This window comes from Lethenteron reissneri, unplaced genomic scaffold, assembly GCF_015708825.2.
Source record: "Lethenteron reissneri isolate LAM-NWPU_2019-01 unplaced genomic scaffold, ASM1570882v1 scaffold_1563, whole genome shotgun sequence".
NCBI lineage: Eukaryota > Metazoa > Chordata > Hyperoartia > Petromyzontiformes > Petromyzontidae > Lethenteron > Lethenteron reissneri.
In genome coordinates, this window is record NW_026891293.1 from 8,944 (window position 1) to 31,517 (window position 22,574).

General features: G+C 54.6%; 1 protein-coding gene across 6 annotated transcripts in view; it reads right to left on the bottom strand.

Moving 5' to 3' along the window:
• Nucleotides 1-3,460: 3,460 nt before the first annotated feature.
• The window catches only part of LOC133362645 (solute carrier family 22 member 15-like), a 56,050-nt gene continuing 36,936 nt past the window's right edge, over nt 3,461-22,574 (bottom strand). For all 6 annotated transcript variants that reach the window (XM_061581569.1, XM_061581568.1, XM_061581564.1 and 3 more), the window contains exons 9-13: nt 18,961-19,058; nt 17,965-18,064; nt 17,115-17,187; nt 6,310-6,456; nt 3,461-4,538 (exon numbers count right to left, since the gene is read on the bottom strand). In XM_061581569.1, coding sequence (XP_061437553.1) covers nt 4,431-4,538; nt 6,310-6,456; nt 17,115-17,187; nt 17,965-18,064; nt 18,961-19,058 — 526 coding nt within the window. In that variant the 3' untranslated portion in view covers nt 3,461-4,430. The remainder of the gene's footprint in view (nt 4,539-6,309; nt 6,457-17,114; nt 17,188-17,964; nt 18,065-18,960; nt 19,059-22,574) is intronic.

Sequence of the window (22,574 nt, forward strand, 5' to 3'; positions counted from 1 at the left end):
CCTGACCTCCAATCACCGCCCTGACCTCCAATCCACCGCTCCTGACATCCAATCCACCGCCCTGACCTCCAATCCACCGCCCTGACTCCAATCCACCGCCCTGACCTCCAATCCACCGCCCTGACCTCCAATCCACCGCCCTGACCTCATCCCCCCTCCAATCCACCGCCCTGACCTCCAATCCCACCGCCCTGACCTCCAATCCACCGCCCTGACCTCCAATACACCGCCCTGACCTCCAATACACCGCCCCTGACCTCCAATCCATCGCCGTGACCTCCAATCCACCGCCGTGACCTCCAATCCATCGCCGTGACCTCCAATCCACCGCCCTGACTTCCAATCCACCGCCGTGACCTCCAATCCACCGCTGTGACCTCCAATCCATCGCCGTGACCTCCAATCCACCGCCCTGACCTCCAATCCACCGCCGTGACCTCCAATCCACCGCCCTGACCTCCAATCCACCGCCGTGACCTCCAATCCACCGCCGTGACCTCCAATCCATCGCCGTGACCTCCAATCCACCGCCCTGAACTCCAATCCACCGCCGTGACCTCCAATCCACCGCCGTGACCTCCAATCCATCGCCGTGACCTCCAATCCACCGCTGTGACCTCCAATCCACCGCAGTGACCTCCAATCCACCGCTGTGACCTCCAATCCACCGCTGTGACCTCCAATCCACCGCCGTGACCTCCAATCCATCGCCGTGACCTCCAATCCACCGCAGTGACCTCCAATCCACCGCCGTGACCTCCAATCCACGGCCCTGACCTCCAATCCATCGGCCCTGACCTCCAATCCACCGCCGTGACCTCCAATCCACCGCCGTGACCTCCAATCCACCGCCGTGACCTCCAATCCACCGCTGTGACCTCCAATCCACCGCCCGTGACCTCCAATCCACCGCCCTGACCTCCAATCCACCGCCCTGACCTCCAATCCACCGCCCTGACCTCCAATCCACCGCCCTGACCTCCAATCCACCGCCCTGACCTCCAATCCACCGCCCTGACCTCCAATCCACCGCCCTGACCTCCAATCCACCGCCCTGACCTCCAATCCACCGCCCTGACCTCCAATCCACCGCCCTGACCTCCAATCCACCGCCCTGACCTCCAATCCCACCGCCCTGACCTCCAATACACCGCCCTGACCTCCAATACACCGCCCTGACCTCCAATCCATCGCCGTGACCTCCAATCCACCGCCGTGACCTCCAATCCATCGCCGTGACCTCCAATCCCACCGCCCTGACTTCCAATCCACCGCCGTGACCTCCAATCCACCGCTGTGACCTCCAATCCATCGCCGTGACCTCCAATCCACCGCCCTGACCTCCAATCCACCGCCGTGACCTCCAATCCACCGCCCTGACCTCCAATCCACCGCCGTGACCTCCAATCCACCGCCGTGACCTCCAATCCATCGCCGTGACCTCCAATCCACCGCCCTGAACTCCAATCCACCGCCGTGACCTCCAATCCACCGCCGTGACTCCAATCCATCGCCGTGACCTCCAATCCACCGCTGTGACCTCCAATCCACCGCAGTGACCTCCAATCCACCGCTGTGACCTCCAATCCACCGCTGTGACCTCCAATCCACCGCCGTGACCTCCAATCCATCGCCGTGACCTCCAATCCACCGCAGTGACCTCCAATCCACCGCCGTGACCTCCAATCCACGGCCCTGACCTCCAATCCATCGCCGTGACCTCCAATCCACCGCCGTGACCTCCAATCCACCGCCGTGACCTCCAATCCACCGCCGTGACCTCCAATCCACCGCCGTGACCTCCAATCCACCGCCCTGACCTCCAATCCACCGCCCTGACCTCCAATCCACCGCCCTGACCTCCAATCCACCGCCCTGACCTCCAATACACCGCTGTGACCTCCAATCCACCGCTGTGACCTCCAATCCATCGCCGTGACCTCCAATCCACCGCAGTGACCTCCAATCCACCGCCGTGACCTCCAATCCACCGCCGTGACCTCCAATCCACGGCCCTGACCTCCAATCCACGGCCCTGACCTCCAATCCATCGCCGTGACCTCCAATCCACCGCCGTGACCTCCAATCCATCGCCGTGACCTCCAATCCACCGCCGTGACCTCCAATCCACCGCCGTGACCTCCAATCCATCGCCGTGACCTCCAATCCACCGCCGTGACCTCCAATCCACCGCCCTGACCTCCAATCCACCGCCGTGACCTCCAATCCACCGCCGTGACCTCCAATCCATCGCCGTGACCTCCAATCCATCGCCGTGACCTCCAATCCACCGCCCTGACCTCCAATCCACCGCCGTGACCTCCAATCCACCGCCCTGACCTCCAATCCACCGCCGTGACCTCCAATCCACCGCCCTGACCTCCAATCCACCGCCCTGACCTCCAATCCACCGCCGTGACCTCCAATCCACCGCCTTGACCTCCAATCCACCGCCCTGACCTCCAATCCACCGCCCTGACCTCCAATACACCGCCCTGACCTCCAATACACCGCCCTGACCTCCAATACACCGCCCTGACCTCCAATACACTGCCCTGACCTCCAATCCACCGCCCTGACCTCCAATCCACCGCCCTGACCTCCAATCCACCGCCCTGACCTCCAATACACTGCCCTGACCTCCAATCCACCGCCCTGACCTCCAATCCACCGCCCTGACCTCCAATACACCGCCCTGACCTCCAATACACCGCCCTGACCTCCAATACACTGCCCTGACCTCCAATCCACCGCCCTGACCTCCAATCCACCGCCCTGACCTCCAATCCACCGCCGTCACCCCCAAACCACCGCCCAGTGAGATGCAAAATCGTTGCTGGCCAGAGTTGGGCCACACGAGGACAGATGGACAGAAGCGAGTTCCAAACCCGGACTGTGTGGTGGAGAGCGGGGGGGGAGGGAAGGAGGAAAGGAGGATGAGGGAGGAAAGAGGGAAGGAGGATGAGGGAGGGAATATGAGGATGGAGGTGGAGTAGGCGGAGGGTGATTGTTCTGCGTCTCTGAGTGAGGGCTGTCCAGCATGGACAAAGAGAGTCTGAAATCGCCGGGGTAATCATCACAGCGAAGCGCGGCGACTTTATTTCGCTCACAAGCGTTCACGCGAGCGGACTGTGCATGGCACTTTTTTATATTTATCAATAAAAGCCTTTCTCTTTGGTTGTTGTTGACAAAGATGTTGTCTGTTGTGCGGAAGTGAACAAAAGGAAAACGTCACAGCATTTAGATTTGGAGTCTGTCGAAATCGTCCGACACCGCCCGCCCACGATTTACCAATATATTTGCCTCTCCCAACAAAAGTAGATTAATGTTCATCCCATCGACCGCACGAGCCTCACTGGCTGTGCATATTACCAGCAGCATAGCCATGGGTTCGATACATGCAAAACTATTTTTTTTTTTACCGGGTAAAGGCCCACCGAGCCATGTAGCTCTCTTTTTTTAAAAACGATAGCTTAGTTAAGTGGAGGGGGGGAAAAACCACGCAACCACGGGGAGAGAGCAAGACACCGCAAACTCCAAATATACATCAGGCGCCAGTCGGGATCGAACCCACGACCTGTATACCGAGCGAGGTAGTAAACATCTCCTGGCCACCGTGGCACCCAAGGCCTCAGTCACTTTGCATAGGTAGGCTACGTACGGCGCGAAAGAAGTTCAACATGCAAGTACGATTGCGTCGCTCCCATCGCAAAACTCCCGGTTCATCCCCGCTGCTGCAGCGGCCTTTGGCTAAGCATCGAACAAAGACGAGTCCTGAGTATCATCAACAGCTTGCGCCTCGGCTGAGACGCATCGCGAGCCGTGGCTTTGGAAGCTACTGAGGGGAGCGGCAGTGGCTCAAGCCGGAGCCGGAGCCCGAATGTCGACTTGAGAGTAACAGGCCAAGAAAATCCAAAGATGCCTTGTCCCCTGGGCTCTACGAATCTCGAGGATTTACGCAAATCCATGGGCATCGTGAAAACTACGACACACCAGTCAACTACAAAACTACAAACTTTGTTTTATTTGACAAGTTTAAGGCCGACTGAGCGACGTTAGCACTGTTTCAGAAGCGACCTCGCCACAAATCAGAGCTCGACTAAGTGGCTCACCGTCGCGTGGAAATTCATAGCAGCCAAATACTGACGTCCATTCTAAATGTGGAGGGAAAAACCGCAGGGCCCGGAGAAAATTCCACGCGACCACGGGGAGAGAGAGAGAGAGACACGCGAATTTTGAATAGGCAGCATGCGTCAGGGTCGGGATCCAACCCACTATCCTCCTGTATACGAGGCGAGGTAATTAACATCTCCTAGCCACCGTGTCGCCCACCGTTTGCTCGTGGCGTGTGGACGGCACCTAAGGGTTCGAGAGTTCAAGCGTCGTTCAAGAGTTCAGGCATCGGGGCTCAGGGGCCCCGCCGTGCCGCGCTAGATGGGCTTGCCGCTCGTCTCCCGGACCCCCTCGTCATCCTCTTCGTCCTCGCTGTCGCCGTGGAAGGAGCGGTTGGGGTGCCCGGCTTCGAGCAGCGCGTAGCTCTGAGGACGAAAACACACAGAAACCGCGCCGCCGTGTAGCCTTGAACACTGTTGGGGCAGGCAAATGCCGTACGCACTGTTGAGGACGTCGGTGAAAAAGAGCTTTCTAGCTCACCGGATTCTGCCAGTCTAAATAAAGATTCTGATTCAAAGGCAAAGACCCCCCCCCCCCCCCACCACCGTGTAGCCTTAACAGACTGTTGGGGCAAGTGCTGTTCACGATCGGCGTATATGAAGGCCGGCACGGCACAAGAGGGGGTGGGTGGCCAGCACCACGCCCGGCCGCCTTTGTCTCCCCAGTGCTGAGTTGATCAAGGGGAGACCCAGAACCGGCTCAAATGTTTGCAACTGTTGTTGGCCGTGAGCAGAAATCGAACTCGAGTGACATCACAGTGCGCCAACGAGCACCACGCGACGACTAAGCGACGACTCGCCACTCGCTCACGCACTCAACCACTGCAGGTCAACACCTCGCTTCTCTCTCTCTCTACTTCTTCCCTCGCACCGCACCAGCTACTGGTTGGGGCTGAGTCGACCTAGGGGAGGCCCAGGACCGGTTCAGATAATCGTCACCAGTGGGAATTTAGAGCAGCCAACCACCTGGCGGAGGAGACACTGCCCCCCCCCCACTCTATAACTTGCGTGTGGACGTGGGGCCCGGCAGGTCGTGCAGCGTCTCCATGAGTGGATGCCTCAGCGTAATGTAGTGTATAGTGTAGTGTATCGTAGTGTATAGTGTAGTGTATCTTAGTGTATAGTAGTGTATAGTGTAGTGTATAGTGTAGTGTATAGTGTAGTGTATAGTGTAGTGTGTAGTGTATAGTGTAGTGTGTAGTGTATAGTGTAGTGTATAGTGTAGTGTATAGTGTAGTGTATCGTAGTGTATAGTAGTGTATAGTGTAGTGTATCATAGTGTATAGTAGTGTAGTGTATAGTGTAGTGTATCGTAGTGTATAGTGTAGTGTATAGTGTAGTGTATCGTAGTGTATAGTGTAGTTTAGTGTCTAGTGTTTGGTGTAGTGTATAGTAGTGTAGTGTATAGTGTAGTTTAGAGTAGTGTATAGTGACGCGTATATTGTGTAGTGTAATGTAGTGTATAGTGTAATGTAGTGTAGAGTGTAGTGTATAGCGTAGTGTGTAGCATAGTGGACAGTGTGTTGTAGCAGTGATGTGCGGTGAGATCAATGGCTGGGGAGGCACTGGCTAGTGTCAGAGCCAGTTAGTCAGTTTAACACGTAAACTTTCGCGACCAATATTATTCATAACACTGGTCAACACACTTTTTCTGGCATAAGGTTTTCCAACGGTTTTAAGGTAATTTTGGGGTGCTGATTCCAAATATGGCATTTTTGTCTATCACATCAGATTTTTGAGATATCAAATATTGCATTTTCAATAAAAACTGCAGAAGAAAAATATTAAATAAATGTGGATATCTACATAAAATGATATTATAAACACACTATCATAAAAATACAGCACCATATTGTAACACTAAAGCAGTCACTGACTCGCAACAACTTGCAATCATAAGTGACAGAGTTAATTTCGGGTAAAATCAATGAAAATGGGGTATGCCGATAGCATAAAAATGAGATGTGATAGAGCAAATCTGAGATCAGATTTGGGATCAGCACCCTGAAATTAGTATAAAACAGCTGCAAAAGTTGACCAGTGTTTTCATTGGAGTATGGCAGGTGAGGCTGTGCCTCCCCTGCCTCCCCTGCCTCCCCTGCCTCCCCTGACCGCACGTCCCTGTATTGTAGTGCACCTTGCGTGTGGCCGTGGGGCCCGGCAGGTCGTGCAGCGTCTCCATGAGCGGCTGCCTCAGCGTCTCGGGCAGCAGGAGGCAGAGGCAGCCAGCGGAGACCCCGGCCAGACCCAGCACCATGAAGGGCAGAGAGGGCATCACCCAGCTCTGTGCACGCAAAGGAAAAACAAAAAGGGGGTCCCCCACCGGCCCCCACCGCGTAGCCTCTCACAGACCGCCTTTGTCTCCCCAAGCAGTGACGTTTGAGACATCGCGCCGGGTGCTTAACTTAGGGCCGAGTCGACCTAGGGGTAGGTCCAAAACTGGTTCAGATATTCGCCGCTGTTCATTGGCTGGGTCCATAGCTGCAGTAGGCGCTAATCACCGTGCCACCGCTCCCTACACACGCGTACACACAGAGCCTCACACACACACGTGCATTTACACACACGCGCATTCACACAACAAATGCCATTCGCCACTAAGAGGCGGTGACATCACCATGACGCTTGTGCCAGGCTATGTGCACGTTGAGGCCATGTGAAGTGTCGAATGCCCGCTGGCAGGAGGTCACGGGGCAGACCCAGGTGCCACGGGTCGATTGACTGAGATGACCGAGATGACTGGCTGATGCACCACCTGTGCCCCCTACTGTGCCAACTTGCTGTGCTTTAGCCACACGGCGCTCCGCTCGTTGTTATGAACGTTGCTCCTCCGCCCTCTGTTGTTGTTGGAGGGTGTGACTGCCTCCAACTGCCCAGTAGCGTCCTTCACGAGCCTCCTTCGCAGAGGCCGATCTTGACATCGCTGGTACCAGTCATCGGCAATTCCACTCAACTCCACGTCCTCCTGTACCACGTCACTTCATCTCTTCTCTAGCCCGTGCCGTGCCCATTCAGCCCCCTCGATCCGGCCGAACAAAAGCTGTTTAGGCATACGGTGGCTGGGCATGCGGGCTACATGACCCAGCCAACGCAGACTTGCCTGCCGGAGGAGCTCACCGATGGGACCTTGTCCAGATCTTTCAAGGATTTGTGAGCTCCTCACACAATCCAGTCTAGTTAAACCCAGAATGGATCGTCGGCAGGCCAGCCTAAATGTTTCTAACCGGTGAAGATGTTCCATTAGGGGGGTCCACGTTTCACAAGCGTAGAGAAGGGAGGGAATGACTGTGGCCGAGAAGACCTGAAGCTTCGTGCAGAGCGACAGACCAGGTAGCTTCCACACAGGGTTATGCAACGGATGTAAAGATAATGCCGCTCGACTGATTCGGAGTGAGACTTCTGTTGTCAAACCGGAGCCGGTCATGAGCACACTGCCCAGGTACAGTGAGGGAAAAAAATATTTGATCCCCTGCTGATTTTGTACGTTTGCCCACTGACAACGAAATGATCAGTCTAAATTTTAATGGTAGGTTTATTTGAACAGTGAGAGACAGAATAACAACAACAAAATTCAGAAAGACGCATGTCAAAAATGTTATAAATTAATTTGCATTTTAATGAAGGAAATAAGTATTTGACCCCCTCTCAATCAGAAAAATGTCTGGCTCCCAGGTGTCTTTTATACAGGTGTAATGCGGGCGTGAACGACCTCCCGGAGGTGACGTCATGAGGGGAGGAGTTAGGTCACGTGGGGGAGAGGGGTCAGGTCTATAGGGAGAGAAACCGGAAGAGGAGGGGAGTGACGGGAGACTAAGAACGAGGTAGGCCACGTAGGGCGAGAGCGGGAGAGTGGCGAGATCGCCACGTATGCGGGGAACGAGGTTCGGCACCGTCGGCCAACGGTGACCGACCCGGAGCAGCGAGGAGGCTGCAGGTGGCAGCGGGGGTCTGCACACGGAGTTGGCAGCGGGGGTCTGCATACGGAGTTGGCAGCGGGAGTCTGCACACGGAGTTAGCAGCGAGTCTGCAAGGAGAGGAAGGAGGCTACAATAGTGATAGCAGCCGGGGGCTGCAAGCAGAGTATCTCTAAGAGAGTGCCGTGAGGGTAATTACGAAGAACCCAAATAAAGGACACGGAGTCAGAGAGAAGCGTCCGAGTCTTTTATTAAACTGGAGTCAGAAGTGAAACGGCATGGCGAAACAACTCAGAAAAAAGAATATTCCGTCTCCGGCATCGGCTTCATCTTCCGACGACGAAGATCTTCCTCCTGAAGTCGGCCTGACTCTGGCAGAAGAAGAGATCCGTGCTGGGATGAGTGCGGGTCCGGGGGTCCAAGATGTCGTCGTGTCGGCGGACCCGTCTGCTCCAAAGGACGCGGATTCAAGATGGAGCCAGATGGCGGAGCAACTTGTAACTCTCAAGAATGTCATTACTCAGTTGTGTGAGCTTGTCACGCCGAGGGCGGCGTCGGATGGAGATGTTGGTGGTCCGCAGGAGTCCGGGTTGTCTTTGATGTCGCCGCCATCGGCCACGCGGCACGACGACGCCATCTTGGGCGTGGCGCACGACGAAAAGCGGGAAGCCGCCATTTTGGGACCTCCACGATTGCCAGCCGCCATCTTGTCGACACCGCGTTGCGACGCCATGTTAAATTTGCCACCGGAGGAGCCAGCGGCCGGAGGGAGCAAGCCAAGGAGTCGCAGTCGTCACTTAACAACTGTCAAGGAATTCTCCATCGGGGGCGATTGGAGTGCGTTCGCCTGTAGATTTCTGGCAGCAGTACGCTCAGCGAGGTGGACGGACGCCAAGGCACTGGAGGTTCTTCCGACCCTTCTCGATGATGAGTCCGTTCGTTTTTTTCGCTCTATAAAAGCCGCGAAGAAGAAGACTCTGCGAGGGGTGTTCGACGAAATGGCGGACGCGTACGAGCCGCCGGATGATGCCCATCGCCAGTTTGTGCAACGACAACGCGCACCCGAGGAGTCACCGGTTGCGTATAGGGGCGCGGTGTTGGAGCTAGCTATGGCCGCTTACCCGGAGACGGAGCCTGACCTGCTGGAACCTCTCATCCTGGGGAAGATGTTGGAGTTGTCCCGGGATCTCGGCATTCCTATGCCGGTGTGCGGTCATGAAAAACTCACGTCCCGGGCTGCGGCGAAGTGTCTGGACGCCCAGTTTAACCTCCGCCGCTGGAAACAAGTTACGGCGTGGACAGGTGGTCCTGTCGTCGAGGGGGGTGCCTTAGGGTGGGACCCTAAAAAGGCCGTGTACGTGCCGGATGGGAGCAGCCAGCAGGAGCTGTCAGCCGCCTCCGCTCCGTGGCCGGCCCGGGGTGGGCCGGGGCCGCGGGCTGCGCCGCCGATACGGCCGTGTCGGGACGGGGTGCCCGCTGCGCGCCGCAGCGACATCGAGTGCTTCCGCTGCGGCCGTCGGGGCCATTATGCCAGGGACTGCTGGGCCCGCGTTCCGGGTCCGCCCCAGCAGGAGGCCTCGACAGCGGACGCTCCCAAGAAAGATTCTACAGCACAGGCAAGTCGGTGCGCACCAGACACCCGGCAAGGCTTGACACCTCACTCATCGCCATTGTCGTGCGAGGCGGATGTTGTTAAATACGGGAGGCCATTATCTGCGCCTTGTCGCTCGGTAACGCAGTGGCGCAAGTTGGCTCGGCAGGTTGTCGCGGCCGCTACCGGTTCGTCCACTGTACCCGGGTCGATCCAAGGGGTGGACGTACGTATTTTGGTGGATTCCGGTGCGTCCGCGACCATCATTTCGGACGTGATATTCCACCTTTTGAACATCCCACCAGGGGCCGTGAGTCCAGCTTACGCTTCTTGCGTCGCTGCGAACGGGGGTAGCATGGGCATCGTGGGGCAGGTGGATGCTAACATATCTATCGGGGGTGTGTCGGCCTCGGGAATTGTGTTAATTTCGAGGTCCCTTGCGGTTCCTTGCCTGTTGGGTACTGATTTTCTCGCTAAAATGCCCATTCTAATTCGAATCAATGAAAACTGCATTGAATTGCCGGGGGGCCGTAAAATGGCATTTTCACCGTCCGCCTGGGGGCGACCTGCTCCTGTCGCCCAGGTGCAGGTGTTATCGGAAGTTTCTGTTGATATTCCACCTGGCTCACAGATGCTCATTCCCTTACGACATCGGAAGCCGGTGCCTGGTCGGCAGGGAGCTTTTGGGGTTTTGCTGTCGCCGTCCGCCGCTATTACGGGCGGATCGGCGCTGGTGGGGGCGCAAACTATTGTCCGGCCAGATCAGCGGCCGTTTTTGCAGGTGCTTAACGCGAGTACCGAAAGCGTGTGTGTTCCGGCTGGTACCGTTGTGGCACATGCCACTACGGCGTTTACGGCTCACAGTGATCTGTCCAGCGGGGGGCTGGTTGGGGGTGTTTCACACGATGGAGCGGTGGATGATCGTTGGATTGCTGAATTGTGTGGGGAGAATTCAGCCCTTTCCGGCGAACAACGTTGTGCGATTCGTAAATTATTATCGAGTTATTCGGATGTGTTTAGCTCCGATGATTTGGACTTGGGACGCACCTTGCTGCTTTATCATCATATCGACACAGGGGACGCTGCCCCTATTCGCTTAAACTCGCGTCGGATGAGTCCGGCTGAGCGAGAGCATGTTCGAGGGGCAGTGGATGACATGTTGAACGCGGACATAATATCTCCGTCTAACAGCCCATGGGGCGCGCCTGTTGTGTTGGTTAAAAAGAAGGATGGCAAATTGCGATTTTGTGTCGATTTTCGTAAGTTGAATAAAGTGTCGGTAGCAGATGCGTACCCCCTGCCGCGTATGGACGATTCTCTCGACGCCTTGTCGGGGGCCAAGTTCTTTTCAACGCTAGATCTCTCTTCGGGCTTCTGGCAGCTCCCCCTTGACGAGCCCTCGAGAGAAAAGACTGCTTTCCGTACGCCGCAGGGGTTATTCCAATTTAACTGTCTTCCGATGGGGTTGAATGCGGCCCCTGCCACTTTTCAGAGGTTGATGGAGTTGGTATTAACGGGGTTGCAGTGGGAGACATGTTTGATATATTTAGACGATATTATCGTCTTCAGCCGCACATTTGATGAGCATTTACTGCGGTTGGAGGCTGTATTCACCAGGATGCGTTCTGCTAATTTGAAATTCAAGCCAAAAAAATGTCACCTACTGCAACACTCCGTTCGATACTTGGGGCATATTGTTAGTGCGGACGGGGTGGCCACAGATCCGGAGAAAACTGCGTGTGTCCGTGATTGGCCAACCCCGGCCACGGTGGGTGATGTGCGCCGGTTTTTGGGGTTCGCCTCTTATTATCGGAGGTTTGTTCCAAATTTTGCTACGATTGCGAGGCCTTTGCATCTCCTTACGGGGAAAGGACACAAATTTGTTTGGGGACCGCCGGAGGAGGCGGCGTTTCGAAGCCTGCGTGATCTATTGGCTACGGCACCGACGTTAGATTATCCGGATTTTGAACATCCCTTCATTCTGGATACGGATGCGAGTGACACTGGCATTGGGGCGGTGTTGTCTCAGTCAAAAGGTGGAGTTGAACGCGTAGTGGCATATGGTAGTCGGGTTTTGTCTCCCGCGGAAACCCGCTACTGCGTCACTCTCGCAGGGAACTTTTGGCTATTGTTTTTTTTTCTCCGCCAATTTCGACCGTATCTGTACGGTCGGTCGTTTATTGTCCGCACGGACCATGCAGCCTTGCAGTATGCTCTTAAGATGGACCAGCCGTCCGGCCAATTGGCAAGGTGGCTGGACACGCTGCAAGAATTTTCCTTCCAAATTCAACATCGGAAGGGTGTGCGTCACGCTAATGCGGACGCGCTTTCCAGGTTGCCGCAGCGATCCCCTTGCACGTGTGCGTCGGGGACGCATAGGTGTGGACCGATTCAGCACCCCCCTCAGCCTGTCGCGCTGGCGGTTGATGTGCCTGAAGCTCCGCTTAAGCCGGGACCAGTTGATGGGGGACCGGCTGATGGGATTTTGCGTCTCCCGAGGTCTGTGTGGATTCGGGAGCAAATGTTGGATGATTCCTTGGTAACGTTACGAAAGCGATCGGAAAAGGCGAGTAGGGGACTCGGCGCGGGTGGTGCGCCGGAATCCGCTCTCCGAGATGGGTTGCTGATGTGGAGGGAAGGGATACAGGAACGCTGGCGTCTGGTTGTACCGGCATCATTGCGGTACAAATTGATCAGGACTCTGCATTGTGACACACTTTTACATCTGGGGGTGCAGAAGACCCTATTGACGCTGCAGCGAGACTATTATTGGCACGGCATGTCGACAGATGTCGTCGGTCACGTTCGCGCGTGTCCCGATTGTGCCCGCCGGAAGCCACCTAAACATCCATATGTGCCGCCGATACAATCTATTCAGGTATCTCGGGTTAATGAATTGGTGGCGTTAGATATTTTGGGACCCTTTCCGCCATCCGCTAGGGGAAATAAGTATTTGCTAGTGGGGGTGGAGTACCTCTCCCGCTGGCCGATGGCCTGGCCTTTGCCGGACCAGTCAGCGGCGTCTATCACAGACGCATTTCTATTTGGGTATGTTATGGACAAGGGGGCGCCGGAGAGGCTCCTTACAGACCAAGGCCGGAATTTTTCGTCTAAATTGTTGGGGGAGGTGTGTGCGGCTCTTGGAACTAAAAAGATACGGACATCCCCCTATCACCCACAAACGGATGGTATGGTGGAACGGTTAAATCGGACCCTGTCCGCCATGCTGTGTCATACGGTCAGTGAAAAACAATCAGATTGGGATTTGCATATCCCTGGGGTGCTTTCGGCGTATCGCATGACGCCGCACGCGGCTACTGGATATTCGCCGTTCTTTCTTATGTACGGCCGTGAAAACGTGCCGCCAATCAATGAGCAGTTGGGAACCGGAGCGAGGGGACCTGTTAAACCTCTTCCTGATTATATTCAGGACAACGTTCGCCGTGTCACTGAGGCGAGGGAAGGAGCCCGCGTGGCTACGGCCAAAGCCCAGGCCCGGAACGAGCGGTGTGCTCGACGTTCAAAGGGGGAGTGCCCCTGGAAAACGGGGGACCTGGCCTGGCTTCATTGCCCACAGGTGCGGCCAGGTACCTCTCCTAAATTACATAAACCATGGCAAGGACCGGTCCGCCTCATCGCGGTTCCCAACCCACAGTCGGCGCGTGTTCGGGTTGGTTCGCGGCGCTGGTTCGTACATACATCTCGGTTGAAGCCGTACATTGCCTCGCGACCTGATGCGTCATCTCCTGAGGTTGCCTTGCCGGGGTCTGTTGCTGCCGACTCGCCCCTGCCTGTGCCTGCTGACCTTGCAAGAGCGCCTGTCGTACCCCTTACAGACAAGCCGGCCGTGACGCCGCAGGAGGGAGGACGCTCCGCTCGCGGGGTGCCGACCGGGGCCGCGGAATCTCCGGGACCTGCAACCCTTCCTGCCCCGCCACGGACGAGATTACGGGACGCCTCTGAACGGGACCGGGACGGTGGCAGGCCTCCAATGGCGACGGACGAACTTGCTCCTGTCGCCCTTAAAACCCTGCCACGCTCCCGCTCGGCGGGAGGGCCGCCGACCGTCCGGGACGGTCCGGCTACCCGTACTCGCTCGAAATCCCTCACATTTCGTTAACTTGTGTTGTGTTCTTGTTATATTGTTGTTGTATGCTTCGTGTCCTTTAATGTATTGGTCTTTTACGCTCGCATTACTTGTTAGGTTGTTGTTCAGCCGAGGTCGGCTGGATTTTCTCTACGGGGGAGGGTGATGTAATGCGGGCGTGAACGACCTCCCGGAGGTGACGTCATGAGGGGAGGAGTTAGGTCACGTGGGGGAGAGGAGTCAGGTCTATAGGGAGAGAAACCGGAAGAGGAGGGGAGTGACGGGAGACTAAGAACGAGGTAGGCCACGTAGGGCGAGAGCGGGAGAGTGGCGAGATCGCCACGTATGCGGGGAACGAGGTTCGGCACCGTCGGCCAACGGTGACCGACCCGGAGCAGCGAGGAGGCTGCAGGTGGCAGCGGGGGTCTGCACACGGAGTTGGCAGCGGGGGTCTGCATACGGAGTTGGCAGCGGGAGTCTGCACACGGAGTTAGCAGCGAGTCTGCAAGGAGAGGAAGGAGGCTACAATAGTGATAGCAGCCGGGGGCTGCAAGCAGAGTATCTCTAAGAGAGTGCCGTGAGGGTAATTACGAAGAACCCAAATAAAGGACACGGAGTCAGAGAGAAGCGTCCGAGTCTTTTATTACACAGGTAACGAGCTGAGATTAGGAGCACACTCCTAAAGGGAGTGCTCCTAATCTCAGCTTGTTACCTGTATAAAAGACACCTGTTCACAGAAGCAATCAATCAATCAGATTCCAAACTCTCCACCATGGCCAAGACCAAAGAGCTCTCCAAGGATGTCAGGGACAAGATTGTAGACCTACAAAAGGCTGGAATGGGCTACAAGACCATCGCCAAGCAGCTTGGTGAGAAGGTGACAACAGTTGGTGCGATTATTCGCAAATGGAAGAAACACAAAAGATCTATCAATCTCCCTCAGCCTGGGGCTCCATGCAAGATCTCACCTCGTGGAGTTGCAATGATCATGAAAACGGTGAGGAATTAGCCCAGAACTACACGGGAGGATCTTGTCAATGATCTCAAGGCAGCTGGGACCATAGTCACCAAGAAAACTGTTGGTAACACACTACGCCGTGAAGGACTGAAATTATGCAGCGCCCGCAAAGTCCCCCTGCTCAAGAAAGCACATATACATGCCTGTCTGAAGTTTGCCAATGAACATCTGAATGATTCAGAGGACAACTGGGTGAAAGTGTTGTGGTCAGATGAGACCAAAATGGAGCTCTTCGGCATCAACTCAACTCGCCGTGTTTGGAGGAGGAGAAATGCTGCCTGTGACCCCAAGAACACCATCCCCACCGTCAAACATGGAGGTGGAAACATTATGCTTTGGGGGTGTTTTTCTGCTAAGGGGACAGGACAATGTCACCGCATCAAAGAGACGATGGACGGGGCCATGTCCCATCAAATCTTGGGTGAGAACCTCCTTCCCTAAGCCAGGGCATTGAAAATGGGTCGTGGATGGGTATTCCAGCATGACACTGACCCAAAACACACGGCCAAGGCAACAAAGGAGTGGCTCAAGAAGAAGCACATTAAGGTCCTGGAGTGGCCTAGCCAGTCTCCAGACCTTAATCCCATAGAAAATCTGTGGAGGGAGCTGAAGGTTCGAGTTGCCAAACGTCAGCCTCGAAACCTTAATGACTTGGAGAAGATCTGCAAAGAGGAGTGGGACAAAATCCCTCATGAGATGTGTGCAAACCTGGTGGCCAACTACAAGAAACGTCTGACCTTTGTGATTGCCAACAAGGGTTTTGCCACCAAGTACTAAGTCATGTTTTGCAGAGGGGTCAAATACTTATTTCTCTCATTAAAATGCAAATCAATTTATAACATTTTTGACATGCGTTTTTCTGGATTTTGTTGTTGTTATTCTGTGTCTCACTGTTCAAATAAACCTACCATTAAAATGATAGACTGATCATTTCTTTGTCAGTGGGCAAACGTACAAAATCATCAGGGGATCAAATACTTTTTTCCCTCACTGTATAGAGGAATGTCCACCCTTCATGGTGGCAGGAGCCAGAGCTGGTCCACCGGACCTCCTGAATACCACAGAGATCCAGGCAGTACCGGTCCGACAGAGGAGTGGCAGCCTCTCCTCCGCAGTGAGCGTTTGAACATTCCACATGGCCACCCGTGGTGGTTCTTTGTTGTTTCTGGAGGAGCCCCGAGGGTAAGGATTCAGTCTCCTGGCTTTGCCAAATGGGGTTTGGCCAGGAGACATCATAGACACCTGTCCCCCCGGGGCCTCCAGCACAAGCTTAGTAGAACAAATTTATTGTGGTTTTGTGGTAATTAATTTAAGGTGGAGGTGTTACCAGCCCCCCACACCCGTCCAGAGCCTCCATTTGGCCGCTGTGGTGGTTACAAACGCCATGAGGGCAATGACCAATCTAAGGTGGCCCTCACACCACGGCACTTACCACCACAGCGTTGCCATCCGGCACCAACGAGGAGGTAGGGGGTTGTTTTTGCCAGACAACATTCACACACAAATATCCATTCACACACACACACACGTGCATTCACACACGCGCGCGTGCTCGCATACAATGTGCGTAACCAATACAAATATCTCCCGTATTGCCTGACCAGACTGCTGGGGCAAGTGCTGTTAGCGAGTAGCACCTACGAAGGTCGGCACGGCACACGAGGGCGTGGGTTGCTAGCACAGCCATGCACGGCAACCTTTGTCTCCCCAGTGAAGATGTTTAATACACATCGCAACAGGTACTTAATTTACGGCTGAGTAGACCTAGGGAAGGCCCAGGACCGGTTCAGATAATCGTCACTGGTGTTGGCCGTGAGCGGGAATCAAACTCAGGCCGCGCAGCGCGCTAACCACTGTGCCACTGCACACCTATACACACATACACACTCATAATCACACACACACACACGTACAACAATAACAACGTCACCAGGGTATGACTCTGCATCACCTCGTGTGAACTCATGACCCCGAGTGACCCTGCCATTACTTTTTATTTACTATTTACTATTTCTTATTATGCCAAGGCAAGGCCCACTGAGCTATGTAGACCTGAGAGAGAGAGAGACACGCACACTCCAAATATACAGCAGGTGTCAGGGTCGCAATCAAACCCTCAACCTCCTGTATACCAGGCGAGGTAGTTAACATCTCATAACTGTGGTGCCCGAGATTAGAATGGCCATGTCAGAGACACTGAGAAGCCTGGGTTCCAATCTGGTGCTTGCTGACAGGAATTGTCTCAACAGCCAATGTAGGCTTTGAATGCGACCCTGCGTGACCTCGTGTGACCCCGCGTGACCCTACGTGACCCCACGTGACCCCGCCTCACCAGACTGGGGATGAATGGAGCGAGGATCCCGCCCAGACGGGAGGACGTGGAGCTCAAGCCCAGGGCGACATTCCTGGGCGGAGGCGAGAAGGATCGTTATAACACAGCTTGTTATCACGCAGCTGCTTATGAATGCGCTACAACACCGCTCGTTATAACAGAGGAGTTATAACAGAGGAGTTATAACAAAGGAGTTATAACACAGGAATTATAACAGCTTGTTATAACGCAGCTTCTTATTAACTCGCTACGATACAGCTCGTTACAACGCAGGTGTTATAACGCAGCTTGTTATACCGCTGCACCTTATGAACTCGCTATAACACAGCTCGTTACAACGCAGGTGTTATAATGCAGCTTGTTAGTGCTAAATAAATTCGTTTTTCAATCTAACACCGGAAGGAGGAGCGTTCCAGACGGCCACAGAAGCGCATCTGATTGCCTCCCAGCCGTGTAATTGCTCACCAGTGTGAGTGCAACTCTCCTGGATAAATTTGTCAAATTATTAAATCGTTATTACGGCACCACGGTAGGGAAATGTTAGCTCCCTCGCCTGGTATACGGGAGGTCGTGGGTTCGATCACGACCATGACGCCTGTTGTATATTTTGGGTTTGCGTGTCTCTCTCCCCGTGGAGTTTTCTCCAAGTCCTCCGGTTTTTCCCTCCACATTTAGAATCGTCATCACGCGTTTAGAATGTTATAAATTTCCACACGATGATGATGATGAGCCACTTCGTTGAGCTATCACTTGCGTTGGCAAGGTGGCTTCTGAAACAGAGCTACGTAGCTCGGTGGGTAGCCTTACCTGGTAAAGTAAAAAAAATATTTTAGTTTTTTTGATGGTTAACCTGATGGAGGTGGGGTAGAGTTCGGAGGTGTAGATGTAGACGATGCTGAAGGCAGCGCTGATGCACAGCTTCCCTGCTAGGGCCAGGTACTGGCGCGCCACTGCGCACCACAAAAAGACAAAGATCCCATGTATCGCCTGAACAGACTGGATGAACAATTGCTGTTAGCGGACACCTATGAATGCCGGCACGGCACACGAGGGAGAGGGTGGCCAGCACCACGCCCGGCCGCTTTTGTGTAATCCAAAGCACTCGTATATCAATTTCCCCATAAGAAATAATGGAAACTCAGATGATTCGTTCCACAACCCAAAAATACTGTATTCATATAAAAATAATTAATACAAAATACCTTTTTATATTTTTATTATTTAAATTTAACATAAAGTAATCAAATTTATGTATTACATTTAATCGTGGCTGGTGTGAGGAAGACGAGAGAGAGGAGAGGAGGAGGGGGCCATTGTTGCAGTACAGTTACTAAAGAACAGTCACTACACTTGGACACAAAATAAAAAATGCTTTACGCACACACACACGTGGTCACAACACTATAGTGAACAGTCTACGCTCGCACGGATGTTGACTCTACGAGTGAGGCACGCCGACTGAGACCGAGCATGGGAGACGATTACCCACAATCCCGCAGCGAGAGAGAGAGAAGAACCATCGGCTCAGTTGTGATCACGTGACGCTCGGCAGACAAAGCGTATACTGTACGCACTGCTCGTATTGCAAGACCTCGCTCGTTTATCAAGTTAAAATTTATCAAAAAATTTGCTCGTCTTGCAAAACACTCGCAGACCAAGTTACTCGCAATCTAAGGTTTTACTGTACTTAATTTGAGGCCGAGTCGATCTAGGGGAGGCCCAGGACTGGTTCAGATAATCATCACCGGTGTCAGCCGTGAACGTGAATCGAACTCGGGATATCACCGGCTTCGTAGTGCAGCCCGCCCCACAGCTCCCCGCCACCACACACACGAGACCAACTCACCCTCGCGCTCACCAGCCTGCGTCACCAGCGCCGCAACGACGATGCACGCGATACCCCCGCAACTCAGGAAGCCCGAGAGACCGCGTCTGCGTCCGCACCTGAGGGAGAGGGGAGACACAAAGCTCAGCCACTTCGAACCACGCAAGCACGGCCAATCACAGCCGCGCAGGCTCAGCCAATCACAGCCACGCAAGGCTCGGCCAATCACAGCCGCGCAGGCTCAGCCACTCCGAACCACGCAAGCACGGCCAATCACAGCCGCGCAGGCTCAGCCAATCACAGCCACGCAAGGCTCGGCCAATCACAGCTGCGCAGGCTCGGCCACTCCCAACCACAGAGGCTCAGCCAATCACAGCCACGCAAGCTCGGCCAATCACAGCCACGCAGGCTCAGCCAATCACAGCCCTGCAGGCTCAGCCAATCACAGCCACGCAGGCTCGGCCAATCCCAGCCACGCAAGCTTGGCCACGCCCAACCACGCAAGCTCAGCCAATCACAGCCACGCAAGCTCAGCCAATCACAGCCACGCAGGCTCAGCCAATCCCAGCCACGCAAGCTTGGCCACGCCCAGCCACTCAATCTCAGCCAATCACAGCCCTGCAGGCTCAGCCAATCCCAGCCTTGTGGGTTCACAAATAAAATAATTTTGTATTTAACCAGGTAAGGCCCACTTTACTACGTAGCTCGTTTTCAGAAGTGACCTAGTCACAAGTGATTGCTCAACGAAGTGGCTTATCATCATGTGGAAATGTATTGCAGCCAAATACTATAAATGTGTGATTTTAAACGTGGAGCGAAACACCGGAGGACCCGGAGAAAAATCCACGTGACCACAGGAAGAATATGCAAACACCAAAATTACAGCAGATGTCAGGGTCAGGATCGTACCCACGAACTCCTATATACCAGGCGAGGTAGTTAACGTCTCACCACCGTGATGCCCTAGATTAGAATGGCCATGTCAGAGACACTGAGAAGCCGGGATTCCAATGTGGTGCCCATTAACAGCATGTGTTTCAACAGCCCAAGTGGGCCATTTGGGGGATCTATTTTCCATTTCGTATGTGTACCAATGTGGTGCGGTGCTTCGCGCACTGAACAGAGTTCGATTTCCGCTCATGGCCAGGAACAGTTACAGCGAATATCTAAACCAGTCGTGGGCCTCCTCTAGGACGACTCAGCCTTAAATGTGTATCTGGTGCAGTTTGTGTAAAGATCACCATCATTGGGGAGGCAAAGGCGGCAGGGACGTGGTGCTGGCTACCCACCACCTCGTGTGCAGCTCTGGCCTTCGTAGGTCCTCGCTAACAGCACTTGCTCCAACAGTCGGTTCAGGCTATACAGGAGATATTTGTCTTGTGTGTGTATGTGCGTGGTTATAGTGGTGCGTATGTATATGTAGAGGAGTATTGTGAGCAACCACGAGGGGGCGAACAGAGGGAGGTGCGAGCGAGTTGACAGTTAGGGATCACGTCATGGTGAAGAGGTACCTACGGGAACAAAGGCGGATCCGAGCTATGGGGAGGAGCCGCCAAAGGGGAACTTAAGTGGGACCCCCTGGGGAGCCAGGGCAAGAATCGGCTGCAAGGTGTCTCTCCCTCCTCATCACCGGGCGGTGTTGGATAAACCCCCGCTCCGGGCAGACGAGTTGGAGAGCCCTAAAGGATAGCCGAAGGCAGGACCAGGTACTGTTCAGAGTCCGGGGTAAAGGACCCCGACAGAGAGCACCTACCTCTGGTGTGAGTTAGAGTGTTGACTTCAACAGTGTTTAATAAACGGCAACAGCCCTTACAGCATTCCACGTCCCCGCGTGGTTCTGCGGCACAACATATCTGTAATTGTGTGTGTGTGCGTATAGCGGTGCGTGTGTATATGTACGTGGAAAACATCATGGCACAAAGTGGGGATAACCCTGCTGAGGCTGCGGTGCCTCAAATATTGGAAGAGGTCACCCCCTGTGAGTGGCTGGCTGAGGTGCCATCTGTAGAGGAAGTACTGAGGGCGATCCGGAGTCTGAGACCAGGGAAGGCACCGGGCAGAGATGATCTCCCAAGCGAAATGCTGAGGGAGGGTGGCGTTTGTGCACAGACTGCCCTATATGACATCATAACAACAGTCTGGACCACTGGACGGGTTCCGCAGGACTGGAAGGATGCCCTGGTGGTCCCCCTCTTTAAGAAGGGGGACCGCACAGACTGTAACAACTACAGGGGCATCTCACTCCTCAGTGTGCCGGGTAAGGTCCTGGCAAGGATTATTCAACATCGCCTTGCTAGGCACGCTGAGGAGGGGCTTGCGGAGCCCCAATGCGGTTTCAGGAAAGGGCGGTCCTGCACAGATGCCATATTTTCTGTCCGTCTGCTACAGCAGAGGTGTAGGGAATTCCAAAAAGACCTACATCTCTGCTTTATTGACCTGGTCAAGGCCTATGATACCATCAGTAGGACTGGACTCTGGGTTGTTCTTCGTGCTTTCGGAGTCCCTGACCCTCTGCTCACGATCATTAAGGACCTTCATGATGGTGAGCGGGCCCGGGTAAAACTACGTGGCCGGGAGTCGGAGCCTTTCCCTGTAAACCTTGGGGTGCGACAGGGATGTCCTCTGGCTCCCACATTATTTAACATCTATTTTGACCGCGTAGTTCGTGAAGCCTTCAATAGCTGTACCGGGGGAATTTCCGTTTGGTACAGATATAATGGGAGGCTGATCGACGCCCGGGTGCGATCAAGGGATGGCTCCCTATTGGTCAACCACGTTATGTATGCCGATGATTTGGTAATAGCTGCTCATTCAGAAGAGGAGTTGGAGGCGCTGCTGCTGAGACTGGAGCGTGCCACTAAGAGGTGGGGCCTTACCATCAGCCCCACCAAAACCAAGCACCTGCCTGGGTATTTTGTACCATCGGACACTCCACCCCCACAACTCCCAATTGGTGATGGGGCAGTTGTGGAGAGAGTGGAGAGTTTCCCATACCTGGGCAGTATGCTTATGACCGGCTCCAGTCTATCAGCAGAGGTCTCACTCCGAATCAGTCGAGCGGCAATATCTTTTCATCGGTTGCGTAACGCTATGTGGAAGCTACCTGGTCTGTCGCTCCGCACGAAGCTTCAGGTCTTCTCGGCCACGGTCATTCCCTCCCTTCTCTACGCTTGCGAGACGTGGACCCCCCTGGTGGAGCATCTTCGCCGGTTGGAAACATTTAGGCTGGCCTGCCTACGATCCATCCTGGGTTTAACCAGGCTGGATTGTGTGAGGAGCTCACAAATCCTTGAAAGATCTGGGCAAAGTCCCATCAGTGAGCTCCTCCGGCAGGCAAGGCTGCGTTGGCTGGGTCATGTAGCCCGCATGCCCAGCCACCGCATGCCTAAACAGCTTTTGTTCGGCCGGATCGAGGGGCTAGACGGGCGCGGCACGGGCTGGAGAAGAGATGGAGTGATGTGGTACAGGAGGACGTGGAGCTGAGTGGACTTGCCGATGACTGGTACCAGCGGTGCCAAGATCGGCCTCAGTGGAGGAGGCTCGTGAAGGACGCTACTGGGCAGTTGGAGGCAGTCGCCCTCCAACAACAACGGAGGGCGGAGGAGCGACGCTCACAACAACGAGCGGAGCGCCGG